Genomic DNA, 25,962 nt, shown 5'->3' with positions numbered 1-25,962 from the left:
CATGGATCTAGCAACATTGAGAAGTTGCTTGTGTTTTCTTTCAACCATCCTATTTTGTTGTGATATATAGGTATAAGACTTTGATGTATAACACCTCTTTTCTAAAACAAATATTTGCATTTTGAGTAATGAATTTAGTTTTATTATCACGTTTGACTCGTTTCACCTATACTTCAAATTGTTTTTCCACATAAAGAAGGAAAATTTCAATTGCATGTAGGACTTGGGATTTGTGTTGTAGCAAAATTTTCTAGGCGGTCCTTGTAAAATCATCAATAATAGTCAATAAGTAATTATCCCTAATAATTGAAGGAACTTTATAAGGTCCCCAAACATCAAAATGTAATAATTATAACTTTGAAACTATTGTAATAGTACTGTGTGTAAAAGGAGCTATTTGTTACTTAGCACTTATGTAATGTAAGAACTAGTTTTAACAATAATAGATGGTATATGATTTAACATATCATCAGAAACATGACCTAGCTTCAAATGCCACACATTTGGCTCATTATTCACTTTAAAAGAAAGATATTTAGATGCATCAAGTCTTTTAATAACATTTGTAGTTGATCTTAATATTGATGTTGAAAAGGAATTTTGGTTCAGTTTATACAATCCTTCTGAAACCACCCCACATTAATAATTCACATGAGTTCAAGTCCTATAAGTAACAGTGATTAGAACTAAAAATCACAAAACCTTTTATTGTTATAGTAATTGTACTATAGAAAGTAGGTTGTATTTCAAATAAGGTCGTTCGTTGTATTTCAAATAAGGTCGTTCCTTTATGGGTGTGCGACCAACATAAAACGCTATTGAATTCCCCAATCAACGCAGAACTTCACAAAGGCGCATAATCAAACTATCTTCCATTATTTGTTAGCAGGGTGTGAGGAACCCTATGCCGAGTTATGATGCTTTTTGTATGAAACATATGGTCATGTTTGCTATTATAGTTTCCATTTCCTCGGTTTCTACCCACTTTGTGAATTGTTCGATGGCTACTACATCAAATCTCTTTTACCGTGTGGTTTACAGGAATGGTCCTAGGATATGGATTCCCAAAAAAACGAAAGGCCACAGAGATATGATCCTTTTCATAGTCAATAAGGGTAGGTTGTACGTGTTATCATGGAGCTAGTAGTTGGCGTAGTGTCGGACCATCTTAGCAGCATGTTTGTCCATATTTAGCCAATACATGCCTTGTAATCACGCCCTTTGAGATGTTTTTTTTGCCCTAGTGTGATCCATAAACTCCCTCGTTTATTTATCGCATGCCTTATGACCCATCTTATTTAGAAATACATTTGAGCCATGAATGGCTTAAGGATTTATATAGGGTTCCTTCGCATACAATATATAGTTATGGTATGTGCACCACCGCTAGTGATTCATATTTTTTTAGAGAGTTTCCAATCGACCAAATAAAAGATGGCCATTCGCTTCTAGTCGTCAGCAATGATAATCTTCTGAATCGAGGAACATGACTTAGGATTTTGGTATAGCTGGGTGGTCCATTTGTTTGACAAATAGTTCTCAAGTAAGTGGATCATCATTAGCTATAACTACTACTAGTGCGTCTGCCTCTTAGTTTTCTTCTCAAGGAATTAGTATCAGTTGAGGCTCAATGCCTCTTTCCTTGAGTATATTGAGCAACATTTGAGCTTTTTCCATGTACTTTGCCAAGATGCGATGTTTGGCCTTGTACGTGTCATCGATGTGGATAAAGAATAGTTTGGATCTCATTGTCATCTTGTGAATCAAGAAAGTGGCGAGGGCAGCAGTCAAAGAATAGCTAATGCACAACTCCTTTCCCTTCACTTATCGAAAAGATAAGAGTGTATAGGACAAGAAGGGCTAGCAACTAGCTAAAACTTTTTAGCTTAATAGAGGATTGGCGTGATAAAAAAATTGTCCAATAATCTAACCAGCTATTCAAACTATCTCTTAGTCTGCCTAGCCTGCTAAGGTACCTTTCAATTTAATCGTAGGTAAAGTAGAAAGATTGTACTGGTAAGTAGTCCCCTAGCTTTTGAAATAAGAGAACGAACCGACTCTAACTAATCACTCCTAAAAACAAGAAGGGTAAAAAGGAAGACCTCGTCCTACTTTCACTCTACTCTTTCTCCATTTCAATGCTAGCTCAATTGCAACTATCTTGCTCAGTAAGGACTACTAATGGACTATCATGAAAGAAGTGAGGGATTGGATGATGGACAGGACAACTAACTAATTAGGGAGATGGGATGGAAGGAAAGAGAGATTAAAGGGACCGAGAAGAGAGAGTAAAAGCCATTGAAGGCGGGATTGAAAGGAGATGTGCAGATTGCTGATACACTGAATCTCTCTTGCACCTATCACTCTATATTGTCAGCGGTCCTCATACTACGACTAGTGCAAATCTAAGGCTTACTAGGAGTGCTTCATCCTTTGCCTGATTATTTGTGGCTGAAAAGTTGAGGCAAATGGCATAACTGATGTGAAATTGGTTGGGTCTCCTCAACAATATTCCCACTCTTGATCTTACTTAACTCGAGGAGCTGTCGATGGACATGCGCCATTTTAGAATCGATAAGGTCTACTCGGCTAGTGTGATTTCATGGCTTGGGGTGAATTGATCGATGAAATCTAGCAGGACTTGGGATTTGATGGATGTTTGGGGCTCACATTGAATGGTGAATTGATACATGTATGTAGGCCATTTTGCAATTCGTCCGGACATCTTGGGCCTCTACATATCCTTTCTTAGTGGGAAATTAATGCATACCAGAACTTCATAAGCTTGGAAGTAGGGTTGAAGGTGCATAGTTATGTGTACTACTATCAACAAGGCCTTCACGATGAGAGAATACCTTAACTCTGCCCCTTTCAACACTTTAGCTAGATAGTAGGTGGGAAATTTTTTTGTTTCTTCTATTCTTATCAAGATTATTGCCACGAATTCTTCTGTTATTGTGAGGTAAAATTTAAGCACCCCACCTTCGTTTGGTGCACTAAAAAGGTGTTGGTAGAGTAACAAATTTTTGACGCCTTTAAAGGCTTCATAACACTTGTCATCTCATCCAAAAAATGATGGTCCTTTTGAAGAGTTTGTAAAAAGGAAGGTATCATTGTGCCGAACAAGAGATAAACCTTCCCACTGTAATGAGCTTACTAGTAAGCTTTTGAACTTGATACAACGCATTGGAGGGTTTCATGTCGAGCACTGCAACCATCTTGTTTGGATTAAGTTCAATTCCTTTTGGATGAACTTATTCTGAAAATGCATTTTTCAGGATTGAGTTTCATATGGTACTATTAAAATATATCGAAGACTTTTCAAATATATATAGTGTGGTTCTTGACACAAGTGATCATAACTACCATGTAATTAATGTATACATGCATCGTTTGGCCTATATATTCTTTGAACATCTCATTGACTAAACACGGCTACACTGCCACATTTTTTTTATTTTATCCCAAAGGGCATTAGACTGTTCCTTCGTATGTGATGAATGTCGATTTATTCTCATCATCTAGATGCATGCAATCAATGTCAGATAAGATATGATGTCATATAGTATGGTCGATGAGTTAATCTATATTAGGGAGAGGGTAACGGTCCTTAGGGTAAGCCTCATTGAGGCCCATGAAGTTGACATATATGCATTATATTCCATTGGAATTTTTCACGAGGACCACGTTTACTAAGCACTCAGGGTAGTACACTTTCCAAATGAATCCGACATCTAAAAAATTTCTTATTTCCTTCTGGATCGCCTCTTATTTATCTCTAATGTGATTGCACCTTTTTTTTATTTCACCAGGTTCTTTTTTGGATTGACATTAAGTCGGTGTGTCATATGCTCAAAAGGAATACCTTCAATGTTAGATGGGTTTTTGGTGGATACGTCTTTGTATTCCTTCAAGGTTTCTCATATTGTTTTCTTTAGTGGATTTAGGATTTATGTACCCATTTTGAGTTTCTTATCACCCTTAAATTTGGAAATCTCCATCCTTTCCATCGTAGCCCTCCTCTCATTCGAGGTTTGCAAGGTCTCAACTACTAGGGCTTACCTTGGGGATGGAGAGGTTTAATGTAATTTCTGAGCCTCTTGCACTTGAGACTATGATGAACCCATCCTTGTATGAGAGGGACATTGAGCGATTTTGAATGTTGATTGCAACATCGACATTAGCTAACAAAGGTCTTCCAATGATGGTGTTGTAGTCTGATATGATATCTGCTACAATGAACTCAATTTGCACTTCTCATTTCCATTTAAGGTATTCAAAGGTTGCAGGAAGTATGATGGTGGAAACAATAGGAACCTATATATGTGATAGCCTTATAAGAGCGAAAGTGCTCTCGCACAGTTTCTTGTGAGATATCTTCAGCTCCTTTAGTACTGGAGTGGTCAACATGTTTATGGAGCTCATGTGTATGCCATTATTCGATGCACCAGGAAATTATTAATGACAGTTGAGATAACTAACGACTAACTCCTCGGGCTAAGGAGTTGGGGCTAGATGCAGAAAGCTTCACCTTTTTCTCCATTTTCTCGCTTGTCTAAGAATGGGGGCCATCCGCCATGCGAATCCTTTGGTGAATGATGTTTATCTTGCCATGGTATCTCGAGCGTTTGGGGTTATCTCCTTGGAATTTGCACATTCTCATGTTTATTGCTCGTTAGTGTGTTGTATTATTCCAAACCGCGAGGTAAGCCCCTACCTGGGGAGCCTCTTTACTTCCTTATTGAGTGGCCCTATGTTTGGTGGAATTTATAAAACTTGTCCTTGAAGCATGTGCTTCCTACCTCTTGATGTTGCACTTGCTTCTTGCGTTTGCTTTTGCTTGATGCCTAGAACTGTGGGAAGTAGGAGCTCAGATTTCTATACATTGGGCATTTTCAGCTAAATATACTGCTTTCACTTCTAGCTTGTTAGACTTCTTTCATCTCACTCGAACGGGCGCCGATTGTTGAGCCATCTACAACTCGAGCTCTTATTGTGTTCTCTTATCTTGTGAAATTCCCTCAATCCTCTGTCTTTTTTTCTTATATTTTAGTGCAGAGGTTTTTGTGGGTTTTTTCCTTTCTCGACCTCTACATAACTTTCCATTTGCTATCATCATATCAAATAATGCTTTGGCCTATGGCCATTAGCTGCCCAAAGGTTTGAGGTGGGTTTGTGTAGCATTTATGTCTTAGCACCTCACATGTGGTTCCTTTGGCTAAAGCGTCGATGGATACTTCTAGGTTAAGGGATTTGACAGAAGAGGCAATTTTGTGAAATCATATGAGGTAATCACGGAGTGTCTCTACGGATGCATGCCATGCAAGTTAGTGTAATTCTTATGGCTTTAACTGCTACTATAAATTGAGCCACAAAGAGATCCTTGAGGTGCCTCGGGGAATTTTTGGATCCTGTTGAGAGTTTCATGTCCCATTCTTGTGCTACTCCCAACAGGGTGGTGGGAAATATTTTGCACACCATCACATCATCTTGGGTGCATAGATTTATCATACTTATAAATTCAGTGTAATCCTCGATTAAGTCTTCTACCTCTGTGTAGTGAGGCATGTGTGGGGTCTTCCAATGTGCTGGAAAAGGAGTATTAATGATTCTTTATGAGATGGGAGTATGTGGAGGTATTTGGTATCCTATCATCATATCGAGCAACCTTTTATCTAGAAAGAACTGGAAAAGTACTTCCCATGTCTCCTCATTGGGGGCTTCTCCAGGCTCCTATGTGAGTTTAGACAGTCGATGTCTGCTTTATTTTATCTTGCTCGAGGTTGGTATTAGTGGTATTCTGCACCGGGCTATCAGGATTTTTTCTTTATTTCTTTCTGATGTGCTTGGGAGAGGGGGTCCTCTCTTTGGTGAGGTAAGCCCAAAACTGTTGGTTTTCTCGCTACAATTGGTTGTCGACCATCTTTGTTTGAGAGTCTTGCAAATTTTGAACGGTTGCGAGGAGTGTAGCATTAGGGTCAGCTGTAAATGCCCAAGTAATATCTATTTTCTCCATTGAATGATCCTTGGGGATCAGATTCCCTATTGTGCATTCGTTATGGGATGATGTCTCTTCTTCCTCACCTACAAAGGAGGCAGGGTGTCTTTTAAGTTCTCACGTTAAAGGTGGGCTCTTGTTATCTTGTGTTAGTTGGTAATTTTTCTTCCATATTACCGGGTTCTAGTTCGCGGGTCGGAAAAGTTTGTCGAGATCTAAAGATCACGGAGTAGGATCCACGCTCATTACACCAAATATTGGGTCTCAACCAACTTTTCAATGTTTGACTTCTGCTAGAAAGGCTGACCTACACTAGGGTGAGCTTCTGGTGTAAACTCTAATGTCAAAGTTAGTATTTGATGATATAAAAGAAACATCTGTGATTAGCTCATGTTAAAGAGAGAGAGTTATCTCCTTTTTATAGGTGTAAGTGACTCTGAAATTACCGTTCCGCCTAGGGCTGGGCGCGGATCCTGGAGATACTGGACCGGACCGAATATCCGAGAAAAAAACTCCGGAATTGGACCGGACCGTTGACTTTTTTTGGAGAACCGAACTGGATTGGACCGTTGACTTTTTGTCAAAGAACTGGACCGAACTGGACCAAAATTTATCCAGGACCGGACCGATAACCGGATTGAATTGGATTGGATTGGACCGAACTGAAATAACCGAAAGTTTAGCAATAATAAATTTATATTTCATACATTAACTTTATATAAAGAGAAATGTTATATAATATATAGTTATATATTTTGTAAGGTTTGGTAAACTAATTACAATAACATAAATTTATAATTTATTAATAAGGTATAACATTATTATATAGTCATAAAAATTATCCCGATTAATTCCCGTTTATAAAATGAAATAAAAAATATTTACCTAAAATGCTCAACTGTGGCTTCTGAATCTACGTTTAGCACAAGTGGTAGAACTTTGGATCAATTTAGGAGTTCTTTAACTCCTGCTACAGCTTGATTTGTTGTCAAGATTGGTTGAAAACTTCAACTCAAGCTTTCAAGCATGAAGAAGAAGTTGAAGATCTTGATGCTATTAAAGAAGGTAATATTTACTTACCAATTATATTTCATAGTTTTATTTTAATTAAATGTTTATGAATACTAACTATATAAATGTTATTTAATTTGTAGAAATTAGTTCTGATCCTGAAATTGCATCATCTCTTTTATCCATATTTCAATTGGATATCTAAGGTTTTTTTAACCGAATCAAATGCACTTTGTAAGCATATTTTTTTTTTCTTTTACTTTTTGTTAGTGTGTTGATTAATTTTATTGAAGTAAAAGCTAATTAATTTAACATTTGTTGATTCACTAATATGGTAAATTTTATATGTTTAGGTTGATGTTTGGCTTTTACTGCTTTTGCTTTGGAAAACAAGGAATTTGTTGTGTTAAGAAGATTCAATTATAAATTGGGATGATGATTAGAGAGATTTTGCTACTGAAGTGTTGTCTTTTTTGAATTAAAGGTTGTTTGTTTTTATGGATTTGTTATTTTGTAACTTTGATTTTGTGGGTTTTTTTAGCCTTGTTGTCTACCGTAACTTTTAATACTTTGATTTTGTGGGTTTTTTTTAAGCCTTGTTGTCTATTGTAACTTTTAATGAATGTTGTTTACTTCCTAAAAAAATATCATTTATTTCAAGCAATGTAAGATAATAAAATTTTGTAAATTAAATTTTTAATTTATTTTTTAGGACTTAAACTATTAGATATTTATCCGAATCACCGAAAAATTATATTGGATTGGACCGGAACCGAATCTCCGAATCCCCGAACTGGACTGGACCGAAATTTTGGGGCAATTCAATTCTGGAGATTTATTCTTTCAATCCAATCCTGGAGATTTCCTTTTATTAATCTCCGAATTTCAATCCAATACTGGAGATTCATGAATCCCCGACTTGGACCGAACTGTGCCCAGCCCTAGTTCCGCCTTTAAATTTGACGGTAAAATAACTTTAGCAGTTTAGATCTTGAGCCAGCTTTTCTGACGGGCCTTTTAGGAGCGAAATGAGATTAAAGGTGAAGTGAATACAAAACAAATTAAAATTAGTGTTAATATTGTTACCTTTACTAGGGAACTTAAAATAGTAATTGATTTGAAAACCATCAAATCTCCCAAACAAATGATAACTTAATATATGCTAACATGAATCTATCTTTAATTACAAATTGCAAAAAAAAGGTATTTAATTTGTTTGGGCAATCAATCCTTTTCTCTTTTTATCTTTTTCTTTTTGTTTTCGTCTTTTCTAGCAACTATTTTTAATCTCAAGCTTTACACATTAGTGAGGAAAAAGTGCTACATAATATGGATAATGACTTGCATGAATTAATAATTAATTAAAATATATCTTAAATCCTTAATTATTGGATTAATAATATAATATATTCCCTTTCCTCTTTTCATTAATCAATATATTAAGCTCCAAAGCCATACTCAACGTGTTTGCTTTCCTAAAGTTAGTTTAGTTATATTTAGTAATAGGTTTCTTTTTCTACTCCATTTATTTTACAGGAATTGATGTATATTAAAAAATTAAAATGGTGGTTTTAAATTACGGATCTAGGATTCACTTTCAAGATGCTTCAATATGTCTATGCGTGTTTAATTGAATTTTTTAAAGCTCAGTTTGTTTGTCGGAAAATTTTGGATAAGGAAATTTTTGTGTTGAAAAATAAAATATTTTTAATGTTTGGCTATAGCACCATCAAACAAAAAGAAATAGAAGGTGACTATTGTTTTCAAAAAGGTAATAATAAATAGAATAGAGTTCCAAAAACTTAGAAAATGTTTTACTTTTTTCATCACGGTAAAACATTTTTCACGCTTTGTTCACTGTCCTAAATATTTTTTGTTGACTTGTTAAGCAAACAGATATCAGAAAACTAGGAAAATGTTTTTTAATAAACAAACGGCGCCTAAATGTGTTTACCCTAAAAAAAATAATAACTTTATACATAAGTTCAATGAAACTAACGTACATACTAGTACTAAAAAAAATACGTACATACTCAAACCCCCTCCTCACTCTGTTATCACTGTTCCTTCTCATCAAGAGATTTGTTTGGACATTGGACAACAACTCTTATTATCGAATTATTGGGTAAACATAATGATGATAACATGCCGAGTATTCACGGGTAGTGTCATTCCCATTTTCGTACCCTTTTATTTTTTAAACTATTCATCTTGTCTCATTACCCTAACGGATGTATAGTTTTTTAAATCTTATTCTCCTTTCATTTAATTCGCAATATCTCCATGTACCCTTGTATGTATGTTACGAATAAACAAACAAAAATAAATAAAGTACAAATTTAATGAAACATAAATAAAATAAATATCCCACAAATTTAATAAACCATTCCCGATTTAAATAAACAAATTCAAACATTATAAATAACTAAAATTTATAAGAATTAAAACACAGCAAAAATAATAAATAGTTCATTTGATATACTCTTCTTATTTTACTCCATTTGTTATCCGCATTCATCAACCTTCAAACAAGTAAAAAACACAAATTAGGAAGTTATATGGCGGGTCATGAGTAGTGCAGGTATCGTGAGAGTATTCTCAATCTCGTCCCATCACAGTTTTTTTTAATCTAACAGTTTCATATCCTTTTATATAGGGTTCAGACAGTCTCATTAGAATCAGACAGAATTCAATACCCATAAAACCCGTACGTGTTACCATCTCTACGTAAATACTTAGAGTGCGAAGACGTAGCAAGACAGGTTTTTGCTTCGCAGACAAAGCTCATTCCGTATGCTTGATATAATTGTTTTGGTCCTAAAAGATTATAGTCAAATTTTGAATGCTACCAATTATAGTGATAAAAGATTGGGAATCAATAGATGCATTTGAGAAGATGAAAACGCAAAATGATGGTTGAGTGATGTGCATAATTGAAGACAAAACAGAAAGGCATATGAAGAAGAAGAAATTAGGTTAGATTGATTCTTCATGTCTTTGGGACATTCGTGCATCATAATCTATGCTATATTTGGTGGCCTAAGAGCAACATAAATTATAAGCCATTGGAAATGCTTTTTTTACCTTATTTGTGCTCTATGGCCCTCTAACTCTAAAGTTCATTAACATCATAATTCCTTTGGGGTTGGGTGTCAAGTTGCTAACAAATTGAGAGGGAATATTCTTATGTGTGACTTCTTTGGAATTATTCTTCTTTGAAAGAGAAACTTTTACCAAATATCTAGTTTGGAGTGGGTGACGTCAAAATCTGAATAAGAAACAATTTTAAGCAGGGTCGAATCCAGGATTTCTATCCCATGGGGCAAACAATACAACTAAAATAATTTGATTTAATCTTAGTTAGGATTAGGGATTAGCTGCAGATTTTGATTTAATCTTAGTTAGGTTTAGGGATTTCAATTTAGTCTTAAGAAAAAAGAGGAATTGAGGAAGAAAAACTAAAAAGAGTAAGAGAGATTGATGGTTTGTTTTAGGACCTATTTAGTTTTACATTTAAATATGTACTTTTTTTTGTTGTTGTAAACAAAACGACGTAGTTCTAAAAATAAAACGACGTCGTTTTGCTTTAAACAGAATTAAAAAAATAAAAATAAAATATTAAATTTAAAACCATTCTTCATCCTCAATTATAGAACCAGTAAACATTAAACCTCAATTGATGAAAGAAGGCAAAGCTCTAAAACTTCAAAATTAATACATGGGTTTTTTTAAAAATACAAATGTCAGTGGGGGCAACTGCCTCCAGTGCCCATACTGGATTCGCCCCTGATTTTAAGGGATGGTGATGGGGCAGGAATAAATTGAATCTTACATTGAAAATGGAGGGAGGGTGACTGAGAGTCCGTTTGGTTTACCTGTTGTTATTGTTGTTGTTTGTTGTTTGCTATTACGGTTTGCTGTTGGAAAATGCTTCTTTCCCAAAAAGCAGAGATTCTCTGCTTTTGTAAAAAAACTACTTTTCATGTATAATATGCAAACAGGAGATCCCTAACCAAACACCTAAAACTCTTCATTTTAGAGTGAAAAGGCAAACAGGAGGAGAAAATGGAGTAACCAAACACCACCTGAAACTTGTTACTAAGATGAATTTCTAATACATGTAGACACGTTCTAAATCTATGAGGCTCAATGTGTTGGCTTTGGGCTAAAACGGTAATATCTACATGGTATTGGATCAAACTATTACAATTGGTATCAGAGCTGACTCTCAAGATACAATGTGTTAGTACGAGGATGAACCATGCAGAAACTGGTGGGCTTGTGCCAAGGGTAGCCCTAAGGGATTGTAATGGGAACATGAATGAACTTGATCCTGCATGGAATGGAGAAAGAGTGCCTAGAATTTATTAGTTAAGTGGATTTTTAATACATATCGACACGTTCCGATGTTTTGAATTTGGAAAAAACTGATAAAATCCATGTAGTATTACACCAAACCGTTACAATACCAATTGTAATATTTTGGAATTATTCTTGTTTGAAAGAGAAACTTTTACAAAATACATATAACGATCCAGTTTGGAGTGGATGGCGTCGAAATCAGAACAAAAAGCAATTTTAAGGGATGACGATGGGGCGGGAATAAATTGAATCTTACATTGAAAATGAAGAGAGAGTGACTAAAACTTGTTAGTAAGATGAGTTTCTAATATATGTAAACATGTTCTAAAGATATGAGGCTCAATGTGTTAGCTTTGGACTAAAACAGACAATATCTACATAGTATTGGATCAAATTGTTACAATTGGTATCAGAGCCGACTTTCTAGATACGATGTGTTAGTTCGGAGATGAACCGTTCGGAAGCTGGTGGGCCTATGCCAAGAGTGTCCCTAAGGGATTGTGATGAGAACATGAATGAACTGGATCCCACGTCGAAAATAGAGAAAAAGTACCTAGAGTTTATTAGTTAAGTTGATTTCTAATACATATCGACACGTTTTGAGGTTTTGAATTTGGACAAAACGAATAAAATCTATGTATATATTATCCGCTTTGATTTAGATATATGTTCATAAAATCGGTGGTCGGTACTTTATGGGTTCGACATGGACAAATAAATTTGATGTTTGGCCTATGGTTTAGGTGTGCTCAACCTTGCAAGTATTGAGTTGAACTTGAAATTTGTCTCAAAAGTTGAATATATATATTATTTTGTTAAATATTTTTTATTTAAGATTATGTTTGTTGAGATCTGTTGAATTAATTAACTAAATTTTTACTTAATGCATTCTTATTGTTCGTAATTATATTTTAATTTATTTTTAAAATATAAATATATTAGTTGAGTTCCGCTAATTAGGTTGGGTTTGGGAATTAGTTCTTTTTGCATGCCTCAGTCCGATTCGAAAATAGTGCAAACTAGAATAGGCTAGGACAATGTTTTATGAGAAAATTACACCAAACATCGTTTATCAATTTAATTTTACAATTAATACAGGTGTGTTTTTTAATTTTGTCAAAAACTATTATTTTCTTCTACTTTTGTCATGTTCCTTAGTTAACTACGTTGTGGTTAAGATAATATGTTCAAATTAGTTATTACTTATACTGAATATAATATTTAAATAATTAAAACTCCTATAAATTCACAATTCCACTATTTTTTTTCTTTAGATTTATGTTTAATTTTTTTCTGCCATTTTTCTTCTACACACAAAATCTATCATCCGTTGTTCTTTTGCTTTCCATCAAATTATTTATTATTATGTAGTTTGAAAAAATATATATATATAAAAAAAACAAAAGAAAAAGAAAAAGAAAAAGAAAGTGAAAGTAGCAGTTGATTTATAAGTGAATATTTGAAAACGGTTATTTTTTTTGGCAAAAAGCATGATTAGGCCCCTGATCTTTCGATTTTTGGTTCACTAAGCCCCTGATCATTTATTTAGACTCATTAAGCCCCTGATCATTTATTGTAAGGTTTATTAAGCCCTCCATTGACAGTTCTAACGGCAGTGCTCCCCACGCGTCGTCCAAAGCGCGTCGATTTTTCCGGCCAATAAAATCGTGACACGTGTCAGGCGAAATAAAAAAAAAATTAAAACATCACGTGTTTTTCTTCTCTACGTCTTTCTCCATATACAGATAAAAGAAATTGGGGTAAAAATTTCAGAACCTTCATCCTCTTCGATCCAAAGAGCTTCTACATCTTCAACTTGTTCATCTTGAATCTTTCTTCTATTTGACAACTCCTTCTCCATACTCCTTCGTCAGGTACACAAATCATGTAGATTTGGTTCGATGTAATTTGACGCATGCGGAAGGGCTGAAAGTGAAGGTCGTTGAAATTGAGGAGAAAATTAAGCCAGTTGAAAGATACAAGAACATGTACAAAAATGTCATGTTTGATTTTGTAATTTACATGTTGTATAATCTCCATGGTTAAAGCTCTATGATACAACATGTAAATTATAAAATCAAACATGACATTTTTGTACATGTTCTTGTATCTTTCAACTGGCTTAATTTTCTCCTCAATTTCAACGACCTTCACTTTCAGCCCTTCCGTATGCGTCAAATTATATCGAACCAAATCTACATGATTTGTGTACCTGACGAAGGAGTATGGAGAAGGAGTTGTCAAATAGAAGAAAGATTCAAGATGAACAAGTTGAAGATGTAGAAGCTCTTTGGATCGAAGAGGATGAAGGTTCTGAAATTTTTACCCCAATTTCTTTTATCTGTATATAGAGAAAGACGTAGAGAAGAAAAACACGTGATGTTTTAATTTTTTTTTATTTCGCTTGACACGTGTCGCGATTTTATTGGCCGGAAAAATCGACGCGCTTTGGACGACGCGTGGGGAGCACTGTCGTTAGAACTGTCAATGGAGGGCTTAATAAACCTTACAATAAATGATTAGGGGCTTAATGAGTCTAAATAAATGATCAGGGGCTTAGTGAACCAAAAATCGAAAGATCAGGGACCTAATCATGCTTTTTGCCTTTTTTTTTTTTACCAAAAGATATGAATTGACGTTATCCACTAAATCCAAAGAACGTGGCTTTTGAGTGACTAATGTAATATGTTTTTACTTATTTTGACAATATTAAATGCAACTAAATATTTATGATATAGTTGTATATATTTACGATGTAACTTACCCATATTTTATTATGTGTCAAACTTGGTTACACTTTCGGCCTAACCCAATCCAGCCCATAAACAAAATGTCTATTATGATCCAAATCCAATTTACTACTCAGAGTTTGAAAATGTTATTGGAAATCCATCTTATTAATATAACTCATCACTTATCTTATATTCAATGTGAAATTTAATTTATTTCTATCTCCATCACTATTTTCAGTTTGGATTCGATTTTTGGGCTTTCAATATGGTTTTGCCCCTAACAAGGAAAGTAATTGCAAAAATTTGAACAATGATGGGCCTTGGTTCTGCGTCGCGTAATAGAAATTCCAAGATAGTAACTAAACCAACCCTCAGTGGCCCAATAGCTGAAAAGAATTAACAAATCTCATGAAATGAAAATCAGTCAGTGACGGATTATTAGATCTAGTCTTATTAAATTTAAATCTTAAAATAATTTTTATTTTTATTTTAAGATTCTAACAAGTCTAGATCTTAAATCTCTCCATCCCCATCCCGTGGGAAAACTAAATAGGAATTTCCCATTCTCGTTGGCCAAATCCTCTATGGAAATGTGGAATCCCCATCCGACTTGTAACCCTAACAAAGAGTTTATAGAGCATAGAAAAGTGGATATAAATTTGAAAGCATAAATGAAAAGAACCTTCGGACGCTTCGAAATAGAGCCGTTCAGGAGCCTAATTTTAAGTCTAATCGATGTTTAATAGGACCCAAAATGATATATATGCTTTATATGGGTTTAAAAGTCCAAATTAGCCCATTAATATATATGCTTTATATGGGCTTAAAAGTCCAAATTAGCCCCTATTATATATTCTAAAAATTAATTGGGTCTTTGATCTTTTGAAAGGTCAATTAGATATCTGACTTTAAAAAAAAAAATTGGAAATTTACATACAACTTTGGATTATCGGTTTTCGGTTCGGTTATTAGTTTGATTGGTTTTTTTATCCATTCTTATCCAAGAGGCAGAAATTATTAAGGCGTCGACTCCTTTTATTCAAGACAACAGGTCATACGTGCATGCATCCATTAAAAAAAACTTGACACTTCACTTCTCCTCTTAAAGAGAAGACACGTGTTACACACACATTAATATTAGAAAGGAAAAAGCACGAATAAATTTTAAAATCATCCGACCAAATCCTATTATCCCATTAGGTATAGCCAACCCTCAAAACTCACATAAATGACTCGGGGAGCACACTGAAATCCAAAAAGAGTGGACTCCTTGATGAGGCATTTGAGCTTAGGCTCACACTCGCATAACTTGGACCGTTCCAGCCCACATGAAGGAATTGGATCGGGCCCACATCCTATTAGGACTAAGCCCAATGTCCGAACCTAAAAGACTAACGTGTAATTGAAGAATGGATATTTTAACATAATAAGGTTGTAAGATCCAAAACCTATTTAAGACTCTCGTGTAATTGAAGGAATGAATTTTTGGACACTCTCTCTTTCACTATTATCTTATTCCATTATCCTACTAACTTCTCGTCGGAGTTTACATGGGGATGGCTCCCAGCACATGTCATTCAACGCTGACAAGCTCGATGTAGAACAGTATACATATCTCAATAACAAGTACTATCCAGAAAGTATTTCCATTTTCGTCTCAAACGTATGGTATTTTTTTTCAAATCGTATTCTCATTCCAAATAAATTTATATAAGTTGCCATAGTTTCATTTAGAGTTGAATAGTTTCGTATACCGCAAAACTAATGCCCGTCGACACATCCATGAAATAAACATTTAATTAAGGGTAATTAATTTATTAGTACCTATATTTTGACAAAATACACTGTTTAGTCCCTATATTTTTAAAAACACATGGTAAAGTTCCTAACCTTTTTCTCAGTGAACTGTTTAGTCATTCCATCTGTTTGTTAGATTTTTTACCGCTTATGACTTCGAAAATGACTAAATTACCTTTTACTATTTACCTTCAAACTTCAGAAGAGGAAATCTAATTTAGAAGAAAAAGCTATTTGTATGGAGAACAAGAAAAAGAACAGGCCCAATGCTTACGAATTTGAACGATTAAGAAGAAAATCAAGAAAAAGAACACTGAAAGTTGATTTTAGATGCATTAAAGTTTAAAGAAATGAAAAATAAAGGAAAAAAAGAACGCAAATTCAAATTGACTAACAGAATCTTCATGAGAGTCTAACGGCATGGACTAAACAGTTCACCAAGAAAAACGTTAGGGACTAAATAGTTTACCGAAAAAAACATTAGGGACTTCACCGTATGTTTTTAAAAATACAGGGACTAAACAGTGTGTTTTGTCAAAATATAGGGATTAATAAATTAATTACCCTTTAATTAATAATATGCTTGGGAAAGAAATGAGAAAATTGCCGTATAACTTATATATCTATGAATCCCACTTATCAAGCACCAAAATCAGCTATCTTGTTGACATCATTTTCTCCCTCAAAATCCAAAAATAGGATCTAAAGAGTTCTTCGATCTATTTGGCGGCATCAGATTTCCTTTACTCCTCTTCACTCCGATCTCTGCAACTTCATTATTCCCACTTGAATGATTCATTCAGTATATCAACATTTAACCATGGTTTCCCCAAGCAGAGCACACCATTTCCCCTTCAATCATTTCGAAAACCTCGGAAAACCTAATTTCGATACATTGAAATTGGACGAGTTTCTGATTTCTCTTAAAGAATCTCAGCAATTCAATGTCGTTCATCCTTCTTCTTCGTCATCGTCGTCTTCTTCTTCCTCTGCAGCTTCTTCTCCTTTCTTCCAGCTTGGAGAGTTAAGTAACAAAGAGATTACTCCGATTAGTCCGATTCATCAGCAACAGGAGGATTTCAATTCCATAGATCCCCAATCTCTGCTCCAGCAACAAATCGGAGAAACTACACTCGAAGATTTTCTGATTCGCGCCGGAGTAATCAATGCCGCTAGTGTTCAAAACGGTACGATCAATTTCGATCTCCCTCCTCCTCCTCCTCATCAACATCGGGAGACTATGGCGATTGATCCAATGGTTATGATGTCGATGCCGGAATCGGATTCGAATTTTCAATCAGTATATGAGAATCCTGGCGAGTTGAGTGTGCCGATGCCGGAAATTTCAGTTGCGTCGTCGGAATCTCGTGCGGAGAAGAAGCGGAGATACTCGGATGAAATGATGGTGAAGACGATCGAGAGGAGGCAGAAGAGGATGATTAAGAATCGGGAGTCTGCTGCGAGATCGAGAGCAAGAAAACAGGTCAAATTTTAAATATGTTGTAGATTTTTGCGATTTCTTCAACTTGAAGATCATTCATCATCATCAATGGTAAATTGATTTGCTGTGTTGATCATATAGGCTTATACGGACAAGTTGGAGAATGAAGTGTCTGAATTGAAGAAAAAGAATGCATGGCTGCGGAAGCTCAAGGTAACCATAACCGCCTTGAGTGGATAAATTACACTCTGGCACTTCAACTTTATCTTTACTTTTATCATGACCATGAACTTACATTTTACTAATATCATGTTGATGGACTTCAACATAGAAAAGTTGAAGGCTTGATAAGTTATTTGCCTCATGAACTTCCTTTAACTTGTATAAAATGTTGAGTTAACTCAACGTGCATAAAATGATCACTCGGTTATAAAAAAAAAAAAAAAGTTAAATAAGAAAAATATACTGCACACATCGTATTTTTAATCTATTATGTGAGTAATAATATTTTCTGTATTTAACTTACATTTTTTTTGCAACCAAGTGATTAATTGATTATACTTTACCCAAGTTCAATGGGTTAACTTAACATTTTACATGTAACCATCATTATTAATTTTTCAAACAGCTGTATTTTAGTGAAACACTCGTGGTAAACAACTTCTTTCTCTCTCCTAATCAAACTTTCTTGATTTTTTTTATTGAGAATTTTAATTTTTGAAATTTATGAAAGTACTCTCTTAAAGTGATCAACGCTAAAAATAGTTATCATATTAGTAAAATACAAATACTAGTAGTTGAAGTCATGAGAACATAATGAAAGTAACAAAAGATTTTGAGAGACCAGGTGTAAGTTACGCGCACCGGGTTTTCTATGTCACTCGGAGGATCCTCAATTCACATTTGGACACGTGTATTATGATCCCACGTAATAATTAAAATAGTAGGGCCTCTTATAATATACGTGGGGTCCATATTACATGTATCAAAATATGTATGGAAGGTCCTCCATTCGATATGGAGAACCCAATACTTCTAATAATTTGCCGTAAGATACCCGATCAACTGGGATAAACTATATTTATGAATACATTCAAATACATTTTAATATGTATACATTAATGGTGTTAGCAGGAAAAGGAAATGGTTCTATTCTCTGATCCGACCTGTCTGCCAAGGTTTCAACTTCGCCGAACCAGTTCAGCTACATTCTAGGCTCCTCTGTGAATAATTTCAGAATCATAATATATTTTTCTTTCTTTGATTGAATTTGCCCCATTCAACTTATAGGGTTTCTTTGCAAAACGATACATGAACTTGCATCCTCTCAATAAAAATTGGTTCCACGAATACCAATTTGTGCAAAGAAGTTAATTAGGGCAAATTTGTGTAAATGATTCACATTTTTGTAATTTAGGAGATTTTGGTGTGGGAAATTTTAATAGTCAAAGTAGTGGTATAAAAATTACACACACCGATTATAATTATATGACTTCAAATCCACATAGTTTGGATTTAATTTAGAAAGAAATGGGTTAGTTTTAGATTCACAAGAAATCGATTTTTTTTTGGTTTGGATTGACTTGCTATTGCTAATGACCAAAAAAATAAATAAATAAAATAAGACTATTCTGTCAAAGCTTAATAAATGAATAAATATATTGTTAAAAAAGTTGATTGGTCTGTTGTCCAAAGAAGTTGACTGCCCCTGAATTTACACGGTACCTTATTAGTCTTTAAATTTGTTTAAAATAAAAAGTTTACTTTTTAAGTTTTGAATTTTTTTTATGGATTTAGACAAATTGAAAATTAGGACATTTTAAACAAGTTTAGAAAGCAAATGGATTACTATAAGCAAGTTCAGAATCGACAAGTCTTTTTAAACAAATCCACATGATCAATAAATTATTTTAAGCAAGTTAAACAAGTTAATGAGACATTATAAGTTTAGAGGGTCAATCAATCTTTTTGAATATGAGGCTCTTGATGTATTAACCCTATAATATGATTATAATTATTACATGCAAACGTGAATTCCCATATGATCATTAGTATGAATAATAAAGGGAAAAATATAAAAATAAACTTTGTGGTTACACATGTTTTCGATCGGGACCTTGTGGTTTAAAAATTTACAAAATGATACATTGAGGTTCATTCCGTTAACAAACACATACCAAAGTGACTAACGGTGTTAAAAGTCAAAATGAAAATAATTAATTTGGTCCTTATATTTATTTATTTTATAAATTAATCCCCTTTATTATCTAATTATCACAAACAAAACTCAAAGGCTCTGTTTGGGAATTAGCTGCTAGCTGTTAGCCGATTACATTAGCTGTTAGCTGTTAGCTTATTACATTAGCTGATTTGACTAGCTGATTTGACTAGCTGTTTGTGTAGACCTGTTTGGTAAAAATTAGCTGATTGATAATAGCGGTTTGTGCAAAAAGATGAACAAGGGCATTAATTTTGGCGCAGGAGAAGAGGGAGTCTATCTATTAGGGTTAAAGAAGTCTATTAATTTTAATATTCCAAAACGCTAATTGAAAAAGCTCATTTTAAGAGCTTTTTCTAAATTAGCGTTTTCATCCCAAAACTCTCTCCCAAACCTCTCTCCACCAAACACTCCAATCAGCGGTTTCAGTAGTCAAACCTCTAAAATTGGTCAAAACCGCTCTTTTTATCCCAAAACGCTCTTTACCAAACATGGCCAAAATAAAAAAATAAAAATCAAATACACCGTCTTCTTCATCTCTCTTTAATTTTTTATTTTTATTTTTCTTTCTCTCTCTTCTCTTTGTTAATTTCTCTCTCAGATCAATTGAATCTCTTTCTAATCTAATCTTTAATTAGCAACCTCATAAGTCGAACGCAAAAGCAGAGCTATTCACAGATTGATCTTCTTCATCCTTCGTTGTCTCCCAAAGACTACACATCAATTCTTTCCCATGTTCTACAACCCACGAATTAACATGCTGTAAGTGAACAAATTGTAAGCAACACCATACTCACGCATTTCATCGAACACCTTGTACGCAGAAGCCACATCGCAAATCTGACTGTACCCACAAATCAAAGTGGTAAACGTAACAATATTTGGGCAATGCCCTCTGCTAATCAAATCATACAACAATCTATGGGCAATCAATGGTTGTGAAACCTGGCAAAACTGATAAATTAAACAGTTGTAACTACTCAAAGAAGGCACAAACTCAGGTTTAACATCAAACAAACGACAAATAACACGAAATAGGGGATTAAGAATGAAGCAAACGAGCAAGGATGACATTACAAGTGCGTTCATCGGGGATGCAATTTGAAGAAATTGAGAGGAAGAAGCGGTGGTGGGCTTCATGGAAGCGTTTAGCGTCACAGAGAGCGTGAATTATGCTACTAAGATTGAGGAAATCGGGGCAAAAGCCGTGGAGGCGGAGGTGGTCAAGGAGGGCAAGTGCTTCGTCAACTTTGTGGTGTTGGGTGCAGAGATTGTGGATTTTTTTAGTCCAGTAAGACCTGTTGGAATCGGCAATGGCGGCTTGTTCTTGGTCTCGGTGTTGGGATAGTGGTTCGTAATTTGGTACATTGTGAGTGGAAAATGATATCTAGCAGATTTCTAGATTTGGAAGAGAGAAGAAGAAGAAAGAATTCTTGAGGGAGAAGATAGATTCTATTTCATAAGCATAAAAAGTACAGTGATGAATCAAGGCTATATATAGCAGTTGCACACCTTCTCTCTTTCTAACGAATACATGACAGGAAAGGAATAAAAACAACACGTGTCACGCAGGACCACAATAGCAAATAACAACCAAAACGCAACTCTATATGAATAAAACGCATAACTGATTTTCTTCATATATCAATCCAGTCCTCTTAAGAACCTTGTCCTCAAGGTTCATCAATTTTGAATTCAGGATAACGAGCTCGAATTTCATCTGTAAATTCCCAAGTTGAATCTACTAAATCCCTGTCTGACCATTGAATTAGCAGCTTAGTAGCTGCTACATTTCCTCGTTTGGTCATCTTCCTCTCCAAGACGGCCACATGCTTTAGTCCTCCAGAATTAGCTCTGAATTCTTCTGGTAAGGTAGTAGAAGTCACAGTTTGAGTGGATACTCGTCTCTTGAGCTGTGAGATGTGGAATACCAGATGCATAGTATATTCCGATGGAAGTTGTAACTTATAAGCTACTTTACCAATTCTGTCTATAATCTTAAAGGGACCAAAAAACAGAGGAGATAGCTTGTGATTTATGCGAAAACTCACACTTTGTTGCTTATAAGGCTGCAACTTCACAAATACCCAGTCCCCTATAGCAAATTCTCTATCTGTTCGATGTTTATCAGCTTGTTGTTTCATTCTGTGTTGAGCCCGCTGCAACTGTTGTTTCATCACCTTTAAAGCTGCTTCCCTATCTTGTAAAAACTGATCTACATCCCTGATAGTTGAGTCCCCTGGGAAATATGGTATATGAAGAGGAGGTGGAATACCGTAAACTGCTTCAAACGGGGTGAACTTAGTAGCGGTGTGATAATTTGTGTTATACCACCATTCGGCTAAAGGAAGCCATTTGGACCAAAGCTTAGGATTTTGGCCCGACATACATCTTAGATAGGTTTCCAAGCACCTATTAACCACCCCAGTTTGCCCATCTGTTTGTGGGTGATAAGCAGTGGATTTAAGTAACTCTACTCCCTGCATCTTGAAAACTTCTTCCCAAAAATGGCTTATGAATACCGGGTCGCGATCGCTTACAATTGATGATGGCAATCCATGTAACTTGTAGACATTATCCATGAATACTTGTGCAATGGTCAGAGCAGTGTATGGGTGACTTAAGGCAATGAAATGTGCATATTTGCTAAGCCTATCTACGATAACCATTATGACACTTTTTCCCCCATACAAGGGTAAACCTTCCACAAAATCCATACTAACATCACTCCAAAGACTACAATAAAACCTCTATAAATGCATATGGTTGGGACCGGAAAAAAATATTCATTAAGCGAGATTATTTATTTATCGATAAATGAATAAATTATTCATTTATCGATAAATTAATAAATTATTCATTTATCGATAAATATTCATTAGATATGTAATTATCTTGTTTAGGAAATATATTATTTGATTGATTTGTAATTATCACATTGGCATAATTACAATCAATCAAATAATTATAGGCATAATTATAGGTCTTGTTTTTTTTTTGTAAACTCTTGTGTATTTATATTGATGAATATATATATTTTGTATGTAATTTAATAATTATTACTTTATATTTTCATTGGGCCCTTAAGGATTTAAATATATTTTATTACTTAATGCATTTAGCGAGGTTATTACTTTAGTCCATTGGCCCAAATCGGGACCGGAAGAATTTATTATATAATCGAGGTTATTACTTTATCGAATATTCATTTATCGAGGTTTAACTGTAGTAGGGATGTGTAATGGCTGCATAAATCTAGGAGAAGATACATTTTCAGGTTTGCAAACCTGATAGATGGTGCAATTTCTCACATAGTTTCTTACCTCTCTTTCCATGCCTTTCCAAAAGAAAAGAAGCTGCAATCTTTTATAAGTGGCTTGCATACCAGAGTGTCCTCCCTGAGCTGAATCATGCATCATCTGTAGTATTTTCAGCCTTAGAGAAGCATCACTGCCCACTACAACTCTGCCTTGTTGAAACACCTTTCCACAGGATTTTAATTTGACAAAATCATCCATGATTAAGAGACAATTAAATTTAAATGCTTTGATTTAGTTGTACTAATATGTTTGTTGAAATTTGAGTACAAAATTATATAAAGTGAAAGACAGGACAAAAGACAGCAAAAGCGAAGCTAAGTAGAAAAGAACTCAGCATGACAGTATGGAAGCTGAGTGAAGTTAAAATTCAGAAACAAAGCAAAGCTGACTAAAGCTAAAGACCTCGTCAGGAGCGTTTAAACAAAACAAAGCTGACCTTGGAGGAACTCAGCAAGAACCATGAACAAACATCAGGACAGCATAAAGGATTCGTCCTACTAAAAGACAAAGTCTGCCAATCTTCTGCACCAATAATTGGAACCTCGAAGATACCTAAGAAGACTGATTCCGAGAGTCATGGGACGTTGGATTATTGGAAACAGACAACTGTCACAAACAAACAAAACAGACGCTAAAAGACAACCTGACGCCTAAAGAAAAACAGAAGCAGGAAATGGTGGGGAGTCTGAAAATTTCCAGAAAATGTTCCCCAAAAGAGCCGTTTTGGTAGCAACGGTCAAGACATTTTAAACGATCAAATCCACAGGATTTAGCCTATATAAGGACAATCGAAGAACCTAAACACAACGGTGAACTGATCCATCAAAAAGAAAAATACAAGAGAGAAAGTCTCAAAAGCACTCAGATACAAAAAGAATCTTACACCCACGTTTTTATTCTTGTGTAAATGCTAGATTGAGTTGTAATCATCTAAAGTGTTCTTTAGTTCAAAAAGGAACAAGTCTGTGATCAATAGTGATATTGAGAGAGTAAAGCTGAGTGCTGGGTTGTTGGCATTTCAGTAGTAGAGAAATCTAGGTGCTGGGTTGTAGCACTTAGTAGGAGTTGAGTAAACGAATAGAGGAAGGTACTCTTGCATATTCAACTGCATTGTAATCGGTTTGTGCTCTACCGTTAAAGAGCTCAGTATTGGATTCAAAAAGCCCAGAGGATTCTGGGGACTAGACGTAGGCAGAGAGGCCGAACCAGGATAAGTGATACTGAGTAATTTCTGAACTCTCTCTTATATTGCATGTGTTGTTTGCTAAATTTACTCAGCATATAAATTCACTAAGCTGACATTGAGTAAATAAGTGGTGCTGAGTTAGAAGCTGACCTTTAAGAGTGTCAATTCTCAACTCACGTGAAAATAACCTTAGTCAACTCCTGACTAAAGCTGTCTTCAAATATATCTCACCAAGCTGACCAAAATCAGAGTTAATAAACTCCCAATATAAATTCTGGTCAGCTCAATTAAAACGCGAAAAAGTTATATTAGTTCCTAACCCCCCCTTGGAACTAATTATCAGGGACCAACAAGTGGTATCAGAGCCTAAAAGCTCACTACTCAGAGATTTAACAATCTTGAGCTGATCCCTAAAAATGGGTGAGAATAGCACTCGTTTCCTTCCTGGAAACCAAACAACATAGATACTCCCTGAGGGATTATCAATCACCAGACCACCCCTATTCTTTGGATCAAATTACACATTCTGGAAGAATAGGATGAAGAACTTTATTCAAGCCACAAACATGAGTGCATGGCTTGCAATTGTTCAAGGTCCACATGTGCCATACAAAACTATTAACAATGAGAAAATTGTTAAGAGTGAGGCTGAGTGGACAGAGGATGACCTCAGAAAACTACAAAATAATGCTTCGGCTATAAATATGCTCCACTGTGCGTTAGATGCTGCAGAATACAATAAGATTTCAGGCTGTGAGTCAGCACAGGAAATTTGGAAGAAGCTTGAAGTAACCTATGAAGGCACAAGCAAAGTTAAGGAGTCTAAAGTCAATCAACACATGAGACTCTACGAGCTGTTTGAGATGAAGGAAAATGAAGACATCTCAGAAATGAACGTAAGGTTCACAAACATCATAAATGAGCTAAAAAGGCTTGGAAAGAACTTCACTGAAGAAGAATAAGTAAAGAAGATTCTGAGAAGTCTGCCCAAAAGCTGGCAAGTAAAGAAGACAGCCATAGAGGAAGCTCAAGACTTGACTACCTACAAATATGATGAGCTGATAGGATCCTTGCTGACCCATAAAATCTCTATGAAAAACTTTGAAGCCAAAGAGAAGGAAAAATCAGAGGATAAAAAACAAAAATCTCTTGTCATGAAAGCCGACTCAACTGAAGCAGAGTCAACCGATGATGAGGAATTGGCCATGTTCACCAGAAAGATGAAAAAGCTGTTCAGAAGGAATGATAGAAATGGCAAAAGATCATTTAGAAGAAATGACAAGTGCAAAGCTGAGTCAAGCGACAAGTACAAAAAGGACAGCTCGAAATCTGTCAGATGCTTTGAGTGTCATCAGACCGGGCACATCAAGTCAAGCTGTCCCAATCTCAAGAAAGAGAAGAAGGGAAGCAAAAAGGCTATGGTAGCCACATGGAGTGACAGTGATGAGTCAACATCATCTGAAGCTGAGCAGAATGAAACAGCCAATATATGTTTTATGGCAGATGATGGAGCTGACCAATCGCAGTCTGAGCATGCTGACCTTTCTGATGAAACTGACCAAGAAAATCACAACAATGAGGTAACATCCTTACTTTTGCTTAGAAATGAAATGGTGAATGCCCTGAGTGACTTATATACACTAACTAAGAAGTGTAACAAAAAGATTAAGGCACTCAGCAGGCGCTGTGATGAGATTGAAGAGGTCAAGCTGAGTGATCTCCGATATCTTCTCCAGGACAACTCTGACTTGCATACCAATATGCAAATCTTACATAAGTTTGTCACGGAGGTCCAATCTGAGTCAAAGAAACTTAGAAAGGATATCACACAATTACAAAGTCAAGGGAAAGACTTAAATAGAAATAGAGCTCATGCTAAGTATGCAAATATTAGTCA

The 25,962-nt window shown here is 35.1% G+C and overlaps 1 protein-coding gene across 1 annotated transcript; it reads left to right on the top strand.

Annotated features, from left to right (window-relative positions):
- The first annotated feature begins 16,312 nt into the window (after window positions 1–16,312).
- On the top strand, window positions 16,313–18,829 carry LOC136235957 (ABSCISIC ACID-INSENSITIVE 5-like protein 3). Its single transcript, XM_066026081.1, has 3 exons — window positions 16,313–17,383; window positions 17,483–17,554; window positions 18,476–18,829. Exons 1-3 carry the CDS (start codon window positions 16,691–16,693, stop codon window positions 18,554–18,556), a joined length of 846 nt encoding a protein of 281 aa, XP_065882153.1. The 5' UTR covers window positions 16,313–16,690; the 3' UTR covers window positions 18,557–18,829.
- Window positions 18,830–25,962: the final 7,133 nt, after the last annotated feature.

This window comes from Euphorbia lathyris, chromosome 7 (assembly GCF_963576675.1).
Source record: "Euphorbia lathyris chromosome 7, ddEupLath1.1, whole genome shotgun sequence".
NCBI lineage: Eukaryota > Viridiplantae > Streptophyta > Magnoliopsida > Malpighiales > Euphorbiaceae > Euphorbia > Euphorbia lathyris.
This window is presented reverse-complemented; position numbering and strand designations above follow the sequence as displayed.